This window comes from Merops nubicus, unplaced genomic scaffold (genome assembly GCF_000691845.1).
Source record: "Merops nubicus isolate BGI_N331 unplaced genomic scaffold, ASM69184v1 scaffold16225, whole genome shotgun sequence".
In the NCBI taxonomy this organism is placed as follows: Eukaryota; Metazoa; Chordata; class Aves; order Coraciiformes; family Meropidae; genus Merops; species Merops nubicus.
Genome location: NW_008611755.1, coordinates 5,371 through 14,910, shown reverse-complemented (window position 1 = coordinate 14,910; position 9,540 = coordinate 5,371). Strand labels below are relative to the sequence as shown.

Sequence of the window (9,540 nt, the reverse complement as noted above, 5' to 3'; positions counted from 1 at the left end):
CTGGGCAGGGCTGACCCCTGCTGCCTCTGGCTGCCGGAGCTATGAGCCTCTGCCCCTCCCTGCCCTCTGCGCTGGGGCAGTGTGCTGCTCCCTGGGCTGCTCGGAGTGCTGGCTGTGCTGCTGTGGCCTTAAGGATTCTGTGGTTTTGTCCATTCACCCGTTTTCCCCTGAAACCGAGGGGCTCAGACCTGCTGTGTCCTCCCTCTGTGTCCCACCCTCGTGTGTCAGAGAAGCCCAGCGTGTGTCAGCCAGCCTGGCTACCATCAGCTCCCTCACCCAACACTGTCCTTCAGGCACAGGATTCCCTTGCCCAGTGCAGATTTACCTGCTCTGGAGCTGCTCTCCACAGCGAGGAGCTGGGCACCACTGACAGGAGCCTGACCACAGCCTCTTGCTCTTGATCACTATTCCTAACGCTGAGGACCTCAGCGCCAATGGTGGGATGAACTTTCTGGTGACCCTGGAGCAGGGGATGCAGGGGCAGCCCACAGACCAAATGCTCAGACCCTTCCCCTCACCTGCCAAGGGCACTGGCCTGTGCCCAGGGGAACGGTCCCTCCCCCTGGGCCCCCACCTTTCAGCACCAGCAGTGTACCAGGGCAGGAAGAACACATTTAACTGAGAACAACCCGACTTTATTGGTGCCAACGTTAGAGCTCCAGCCCTGGGGACTGTTCACAAGCTGTGGAGCTGGAGGGGTGTGTGCAGCTGGTGGCCCCCACGGCCCTCCCGGGCTGGAGTTCAGTCTTCATGGATGTTGAAAAGCTTTGCTACTTCGTTGAGGTCATCGTGCTCCTCCCCATCTTTGATGATCTGAAGGAGGGAGGGAAGAACACGTTAAAACCAGCACATACCATAAACCCCCAGTGCTGCCAGAACTCTGAACGTGGAGAAAAGCACCCTAACGCTGAGGACCTCAGCCCCAAGATACCTCCTGTAACTGCCCCAAGACAGAGCTGCCATTGGACACTGCACAGCTCTGCTCCAGACAGGGCACCCACACTGAGTTACCCTCACTTGGAAAGGGTGGGGGGTGAGTTCTCCACAGGAGAATCCCCCATCCACACGTGCCTTGCCAGCCAGCACCCCAGCCCTGCACTGACCTTCCGAGCAATGGGCATCCTGTTGAAGATGTTCCACAAGACTATTCCCACCACGACTTTATCCCTGAGGTAGAAAATGACGCCCTTGCCGTAATCTTCTCCTTGCTTCGGGACCTGGGGCGTTGGTGAAGAGCTTGGGGAAATGTGAACCTCTGAGGCTTCTGCTTCTGTTTCGCTCTCCGACCGAATCCCCGTCCCTGGCAGGGAGACAGAGACACCTGCTGCAGCCAGCGTGCCCGGGGGGGATGCAGAGTGAAGAGCAGGGCTCTGCCACACCCTCAGGTGCCCACCCTCGAGTGGTGGCCACCAAAAGGCAAATTCCAGTAACATGAGGATTGAAACAATAACATGAGGTAACGTGAGGATGAAGCAATCCCAGTGTGAGGCACCACACTGGCAATTCCCAACCTCCATCACTGAACACAACAGACAGAAGGGTCTTCTGCAGTCTGCTGCTTCCAGCAGCACAGACAAAACAAACACTCAGAGGCACAGACTCTCCTGTGCAAAACCTGCCCCTCGGGTGGCTATGGAGGAAATTAAGCTGCACTAGGAAAAATTCCAGTTGTGGTTAATGAGAGAGTTGATGTCTTCACGTATGGAGGTTCTCCTCCCCATCCTGTCTACCCCAGTGAGGCACCTGGAGTCCAGGGTCCAGTTCTGGGCTCCCCAGTTCAAGAGGGGCAAAGAACTACTGGAGAGAGTCCAGCAGAGGCTGTGGAGCTGCTGAGGGGCTGGAGCATCTCTGAGCAGGACAGGCTGAGAGCCCTGGGGCTGCTGAGCTGGAGAAGCCTCAGAGGGGATCTGATCAGTGCTGAGCAAGAGCTAAAGGGCCCCAGGGGGCAAGAGGCTGGGGCCAACAAGATGATCACTTCCAATCGGAGCCATGCTGGGATTCTTGGAGGAATGTTATGTTTTAATCACATTTTAATATCAAAACCAGCCTTTAAGGCTTGGTCTAGAGAAGAAGCAAACAAGTTGACGTCTCTAGTGCTCTCAGTAAGGTCAGACTCAGCAGCCACCTCTCAGAGGGAGACACAAACCCTTTGTGAGCACGGGCAGCTCCCCGGGGTGACCGTGGCCCTACCTGACTGCTCTGTGGCACTTTTTGGGGTGTCTTTCGCTGTTGCTTTAGCAAAGACTCCGACTGTTGGCAGACTGCTGTCAACGAGGCCGATGGCTTCGTACCCCACGTTGGGACCCAGATCGCTCCTAGGAACACAGCACAAAGATAATCAAATCACTTGTAGCCTCAGTGGAACAAACACGGGCAATTCCACGAGCCCCAGATCCTGAAGGACAGTGTTGTGGGAGCTCATGCTGCTCGGGCACCTGCTGCATGTGAGCTGGGGTGCCTGCAGGAGGCCACGCCAGGACTGTAAGGAGAATGTGGCAGAAGTGTCCCCAGCTAGGCTGAGTAAAGGGGTGCACCCCACAAAACAACGTGGGTATCTCTGTGTGTGCATGGCTGCCTCCCTGGCCAGGGTCCTCCTGCACAGACTGGGGGCACTGAAGGGAACACCAGTAACGTGTCAGCTAAGCAGAGCAGGCACCCAGCAGTGGGCAGGTCAGAGCGCAGGAGGAACCCTGAACATCCTGAAAAAATCCTGCCAAGTGCCAGCTTTTTAGGGCAGGAGCAGGAAGTCTCACTGGGTGAGGGCTGGCAAACCCCCAGAGCTAGAGCCTGCCAGCAGAACACGGGACTGCAGCTCAGGCCCTGCTGCTGGCATCTGTGTGTGCCAGAGCATCCCGAGGCAAAGCACACCCCTGACATGGAAACTGCTGGGTGCCTGTGGGAAAGCAGAGTGAGGAACTCCTGTGGGTCCTGAGCCCGTGGGCCACAGAGTGTGCAGGGGAATCCCAGCAGGCACTATTTCTGAGGTGATTTCTCTAAGAAAAGTAGAACTCTTCTCCTCTTAAACCCTTGCTAGCTTTAAATCCTGATCTTGAGCTTGCAAGGCTTTGGGATTTTATTTGGTTTTGGGTTTGGTTTTGTTTAAACAAGAACTTCACCGAGATGCAGCAGAACTGCCCCTGTTTCTCAAGACCTCTCTCTGGAAAACAACATGCTTCCAGGTGTGCTCCTGAACACAGCTACCTGCTGCCAAAGCATCAGCCTGGCTCCTCAGCAAAAACAGGCAGACTGTGCTGGGGGACTTCAGATCCCTGTCTCAGAAAAGCTGCTGCTCAACACGGCCCATAAACCAGCCTGTTCTGAGGAAAGGGGCTGAAGGGGAGAAACTGGGAGCTGCAGGAAGGAAAAACATTTCAGGGAGGGCAGGGCAGCAAACACTCCAACACTGCCCCACTCCCTCAGCTTCTGGGCACAAGGAGCTGCACGAGCCCCTTGCTGAGGCAGTTTCACTGCAGTCAGGAACCAGCAACCTTTACAAAGTGTGTCCTGTCAGCGCTGCCACGAGGTGGCCAGGAAGCACCAGGAGGAGGAATGGGCGTTACCAGAACATGGACTGATGCCAGTAGGGCTTTGCAGCTCCTGTCATGTTTTCTCCAGCTAGTCTTCCACTCACAACAGCATGATCGTGGTGCTCAACCCGCCTCCTGCCCAGCTTGATGTCATAGAAGCAGGCAGCATCCCCTGCCTTAAAAAGAACCATTTGGTGAGGACCAAACCATAGCAAGCTCAACACCCAAACAAATAAGGCACTAGGAGGAAGACAAAGTGCAACTATGAACTGAGTTTTCCTGAGAGCCCTCCATCACCACCACCACCTCCCACTCCCCAGGCTACACAGCTCCGAATTTCTCATCATTTTTACCTATCTCTGTAAAAATAAGACAAGACCAAGCACGTTTCTCCAGAGGAATCCAAGTCTCAACTCCCACCAGGAGGACTCTTACACCACAGCTATGTTTAGGTCACCCCAACTCTTCTCACACAGCACAGAAGTTCAGCTGCTGGCACCACCACAGCTCTGGAGTGTGCCACGGTGTGCCAGCGGGCACGGGGCTGTGCCCGGAGCTGCCCCACGCTCCCTGGGTTTGCCCCACTCCCCGCCCGAGGTCCTGGACTGCGTGTTCTGAGGGCAGCAGTGCAGGCAGCAGTGCAGGCAGCAGTGCAGGCAGCAGTGCAGGCAGCACCCCTCTGCAGGACTCACCACCCAGATGTTGGAGCGCGCCTGCAGCTCCGCGTTCACCCGGAACCCGCCGAAGTCGGAGTCCACCTCCAGCCCAGCTGACTTGGCCAGCTCCACGTTGGGCTCCAGCCCCACTGCAGCCACGATGTGATCGGTCTCCACCTGTTTGGGAACCCACCAGCATCACCTTCACTCTGCCAGTGCCTCTGCCAGCTTGAGGCCCTCCCTGGCTTTGTGTTTACCTTCCGGCCGTCTTTGAGTTTAATCACCAGCCGATTGCCACTGACAGAGACAGACTTGACCACGGCGTTGGGCATGACATTAACACCCTCTGGAAACAGACACAGCACACAGAACAGCCCCCTCAGGGTAGACCTCAGCCAAATGGGGCATCTCTGGTGCAGCGAGACGCAGGCAGAGCAGGGGCCAGGTTAGGAACCAAGGGAGAGGCCACCTGATCTCTGCAGCATGTGCCAGCACAGCTTTGGGGGAAGCATGAGGAGAAAGAAACCCAGCTCAGAGTCTGAAAGAGCTACTTAAAGGACAATCAGAAGTGCACATCTCATATGATGACAAGGTCCCAGCCAAAGCTGCTCCTGAAGACAAGGTCTTCAGGCCCTATCAGCATTCAACTCCCTATGGCTCTGTCACAGCCAGACCCAGAGGCCCAACAGGGCAGCTTCTATAAATAAAATCCAGTAGCTCAGACCAGTGATAGCAGCCCCTGCAAGCTGCAGCCCCAGCTGTCCTCCCAGTTGGGAGACACCCAGAGCCTCCTCCCTCTGTCCCCACTCCACTGACCATCACCCAGGAATATACTCTACACTTAATGGGGCTGCACTCCCCAAGGAAGAGCCCACAGCAGCCACAGGCCCTGGTGCCACTCACGCAGGGGGGCACTGATGTGCAGCCTCACCTCTCCTGACTTTCTCTGTGGTCCAGTTGCTCAGATATTCAGGCAAGACTTTGCCCATGTTGCCGTTCTCTGGAAAGAGCTGAATGACCTCCAGGCCTCTGGTTCGTGCTGGAAGGAAAGCAGAGAGCAGGAGTCTTACCACCCATGGGGAAAGAGCAGCAGCACTCACGTCAGGAGACAAGCACATGCTTTGCTCTACACAAGGAGCTTCACAGCAGCTTCCAAAACTGAGAGCTGTGGCTCCCAGACCTTCCAGAGGAGTCGCAGAGTGACTGACCACACACCTGCAAACTCCAGGATAACAGACAGCAGACTTTAAGCAAAAATGCTTGATGTTTTGGAGAAAACTTCCCTTATCAGAAAAATTACCAGAAAGATGCTACTCAAAAAGCTGTGCATGCTTGACAGTAAGAATCCAGTTGTTCACCACCTCTTTGGAATAATGAACAGTTTCAGGGTGGCTTTTAGCATTGAGAGCACAAACAAAATGTTTTACAGGGCAGAATGACTTCACACCACGTGCTGGCCCGTGGAGCTTCCAGGCAGCCCAACTGAACACACACGGGGTGGTGAGGGGCTGCCTGACAGCTTAGGAGAGAAAATGGAAACCCAGGCCACACAGCCAACACAACACACCAGTCAGGGGGTTAGTTCGGGTTGTTTCAGGCAAACCACAAGTCTCTGCAAGAACTCTGCAGTCAGGGAATGAAAAAGATGTGTACAAGGTCAGCACACTCACCTCTCCTCCCCAGAGCACAGGCCAGCTCGCTGCCCAGAAAGCCACCACCAATGATTGTGATAGACTTGACTTGTCTTGAAATCTTCTCCAGGTTTCTGAAATCCTCAATCTGAAAGAAGATTTATCCCCATGTCAAATACCCTCAGACAGGAAGATACTTTTCTGCAGCTTCTCCCTTTGAAATGAGAGCAACTCTGTCCCCAGCTTAGAACAGGAAACATGTTTCTCCTCACTCCTGTTCACCTATTGCACAAAAAAACCTTTGTCATGTTTATGAAAATTCCTCTGCCCAGGCAGTCCAGTTCCTGTCTTTTCCCCTAACTTTCAAGAGCAATTGCAATGACATTTCTAGGTGCAAATGTACTACAGAGAGCACCACAAGGATGCCACAGCTCATGTCATTCTTCTTTCCCTTTCAACAGCTAAACAAACCAGACCTTAGGGGAACTCCAGCACTGAGCAGAAGGTTATAGAATCATAGAAGTGTTTGGGTTGGAAGTGACCTCTCAAGGTCATCTCATCCAGCCCCTGCAGGGAGCAGGGACACCCCCAAGCAGAGCAGGGTGCTCAGAGCTCCATCCAACCTCCCCTGGGATGGCTCCAGGGATGGGGCAGTGACCACCTCTCTGGGCAGCCTGGGACAGGGGCTCACCACCCTCAGCATCACAAATGTCTTCCTTCTAGCTCACTTAAATCTCCCTCTTCTAGTTTAAAACTACCACCTCTTGTCCTGTTGCAGCAGGCCCTGCTAAGGCCTGTCCCCATCAGGTTCCCCCATAGCTCCTCATTCCTGATTCACTCCCTGGACTAGATTAAGGAGAAAGTCCATGCCTCCTCTACATCCCATGTTTTCAAGAAAAGTGGAGTTTGTCCACAAAAGCAACAGAGAAGGCCACTGACCAACTTTTATTCACTTTGTCCCAGGGCACAGGATGAAGGTGAGGAAATGCCTGACACAGGCATGGCTATCAGCTTATCAGATCACCAGAAAATGATCTGAGCCAACCCGAGAGCTACCGTGAGCTAATAAATAATCACATTATTACAGCTCTCAGGCCTGAGGCAAGCAGACAAGAGGTGGAGCAGACTACACCCTGTTCACCTCCATGGGGAAAAGGAATAAGGAGCAGATGGCCTCGTGGTCACCAGCTGAGGGAGGCAGCTGTCCAGGCAAGGCATGCTGGACCCACAGCAGAAGAGGTTACAAGCTGGAAATAGTGGTTGTGGCTCTGATTTTCCCAGTTTCAGCCCAGGACTAGCAGTGCCTGCAGGTTACCTTCCTGAACAGCGTCAGCCTCTGCTGCACATCCTTCCCTGCTCTTTCAATGGCTGGGAGGTTCCTTGGAGAGCCACCTGAGGACAAGGGGAGAGAGGAGAGAGACTAATGATGCTGTGGCCATGCCCGTGGCAATGCAGACAAGGCAAAGCTATCTTCCAGCTGGACTCCTGCAGTATGCTCTGTTCACTGTTGCTGTCCACGTTTGGACCATGGAAGACCCTCTGTGCGAGCAGCAGCTGGCCCAAGAGTCACCCAGGGGAAGAAGATCTAATGCTCTGCACCTTGCTCTGCTGACTGCAGGGGCCCAGCCCCATCCTGACCACAGAGGGCTGCAGAACTGCTCGGGTCAGATCCTGCACCAGCACTCTGGCCAAGCAAGAGCTGGCTGTGCCCCCTGCTGCTGCTACAGGCAGGGCTGGAAGAGGCTGGCCTGTACAGGAGTCCCTGAAGCCAGGGAAGTCACCTTTTCCTCCTGCTCTGTGGATTTTCACAGGGCAAAGCTTTCAGTGTCCCACAGAAGCTGGCTGATGTGAGGCAGGCCAAAAACCCCCTGCCCTGGTTGTCTGTGTGACTGTCCTTCAAGTGACTGCCCTACCAAGTGTCTCACACACTGCAGAAACTCCCTTGTCAGATAAATGCCACAGAAATAAAAAGCCTGTCACAAGATGAAGAACAAAGAAAAAAAACCCTAACAGCTCACCAGTGGCAATCAGACATTTGTCGTAGGATATCTGGGTACCATCACTGAGCTTCACAGTGTTGCCTCTCACATCCATGTGCACAACCTGCACAAGAAAACACACAGGAGCTTGAGTCCAGCTGCACAGAGAACTGGTCAGAGAAGCAAACTGGGAAGTGACACTCTCCCACCCTGAAGTTTAGGGGGGAGTGGGAGAGGGAAATGGAGAAGACTGGAAGTAGGAATTGAGACAATGTCTTTGGCAGCCACCCTAGATCAGGTGGATCCTCCCAGGATCTAAGAAGTGGACTCGACCCCTGGTGTGGTTCGACAGACAGAGGTGTCCCTGAGACCTCACGCCAGCATCACAGGACACCTGAGGGGGCAGGTCTGTGAGAGGCCTCACCACACACTCCTCCCCGTTCCTGCTGCCTCTGCACGATGCTCTTGCTGATGTCATAACCATCATAACTCAGACTGCTCTACATGTTCTTGTCCCATGCCCAAGCTCTGGATCTATCCTTCCCCATCTTCCCCCAGCTCACTCCTGTTCCTCACGGCTCTTCCTGTGTTCAGTCCTCACTCCCGCTGTCCTTAGGACAAGCCAGGGCAGTCTCCACTTCCTCACGTGCCCCCTCCCAGAGCTGTGTGCTCCCTCCTCCCGAGCCAGCCCCCCCAGCACAGCCCCTGTTCAGGCCCAGCCCTGGGGAGGGGCTGCACGGGGCGGGCTGTGCTGCACCCACCTTCCTGCCGCTCAGCACGGCCACGCCGCCGTTCTCCACCGAGAGCAGGTCCCGCACCGGCACGTAGAACGAGGGAGGCTGGAAATAGATACTGAAAAAAGCCCCGTTACCAAAGGGGTTCTGCCTTCCCTCAGCTCTCCAGCAACCACCGAGGACACCCACAGCTCTACCCATCTGTAACAAGCGCCCAAATTCTTATTTATCTGACTTTTTAACCATCGGGGTCTTCCCGCTGCTGAAGTTCAAGGGTTTAGATCAATAAGCCTTGATCACAAAAGTCACAAGGATGAAACGTGAGGCTGCAGCTGTGCTGTGAACTCTGACACTGTCTCCTCCCCTTCAGCACTCGCTTGTCTCAGGGTTCTGGCAGTGGTGGTGTCTGCCCGAGGGGACAGCACGCACACCCCAGGGCTCCCTTCCCACACAGAGACCTCCCCACACCACTCTGCAGCCCCCCAAGCTCTCTGGAGGTTCCCTCACAACAACTGTTGGATCGACGCTGACTTTCTGCTAACCCCTGCCCTTCCTCCCTGCTCCCCAGCACGGCACCTACCTCCTCTCCTTCCCGTTCCACTGCTTGAACCGCAGCGTCTCCGTCACGTTGGGATCGTCTGAAAACCACAGCTCTTTGGAAAGAGGGGGACGCATATAGGGCAGGGCAGGATCCTCAGACACGATCAGCACCTTCAGAAAGCCATTGAACTCGGCAGCTGCACGGGTGCCAGGCACAGAGCAGCCCGTGTGGCTGAGGCTCTGAGGCACCCCCGGCCCCGCTGGCCCCGGCAGCTCTGCTCTTACCCGGGCGCCGGGGTCCCGAGCCCGGATGGATCTGGCAGCAGCAAAAGCAGCAGTTCCTCCACCAATCAGCACGAAGGGGACGTCAGGTGACAGACAGGACAGCTTACTGCACACACAGCAGGGAAACTGGCCCTGCTGACACAACAGCCCACGCCACCGGAGGCCTTTCCCCTACAGACTCCCTCGGG

General features: G+C 55.2%; 1 protein-coding gene across 1 annotated transcript in view; it reads right to left on the bottom strand.

The window, feature by feature from the left end:
- Positions 1 to 734: 734 nt before the first annotated feature.
- Positions 735 to 9,540, bottom strand: part of AIFM1 (apoptosis-inducing factor, mitochondrion-associated, 1) — a gene marked incomplete at its 5' end in the record, with an annotated part of 13,511 nt that continues 4,705 nt past the window's right edge. The window contains 13 exons of the mRNA XM_008941314.1: positions 735 to 813; positions 1,104 to 1,300; positions 2,191 to 2,315; positions 3,561 to 3,703; positions 4,220 to 4,360; positions 4,441 to 4,529; positions 5,115 to 5,222; positions 5,854 to 5,962; positions 7,130 to 7,206; positions 7,833 to 7,917; positions 8,555 to 8,645; positions 9,108 to 9,238; positions 9,353 to 9,458. Of these exons, the coding sequence (XP_008939562.1) occupies positions 742 to 813; positions 1,104 to 1,300; positions 2,191 to 2,315; positions 3,561 to 3,703; positions 4,220 to 4,360; positions 4,441 to 4,529; positions 5,115 to 5,222; positions 5,854 to 5,962; positions 7,130 to 7,206; positions 7,833 to 7,917; positions 8,555 to 8,645; positions 9,108 to 9,238; positions 9,353 to 9,458 (1,474 nt within the window). The remainder of the gene's footprint in view (positions 814 to 1,103; positions 1,301 to 2,190; positions 2,316 to 3,560; positions 3,704 to 4,219; positions 4,361 to 4,440; positions 4,530 to 5,114; positions 5,223 to 5,853; positions 5,963 to 7,129; positions 7,207 to 7,832; positions 7,918 to 8,554; positions 8,646 to 9,107; positions 9,239 to 9,352; positions 9,459 to 9,540) is intronic.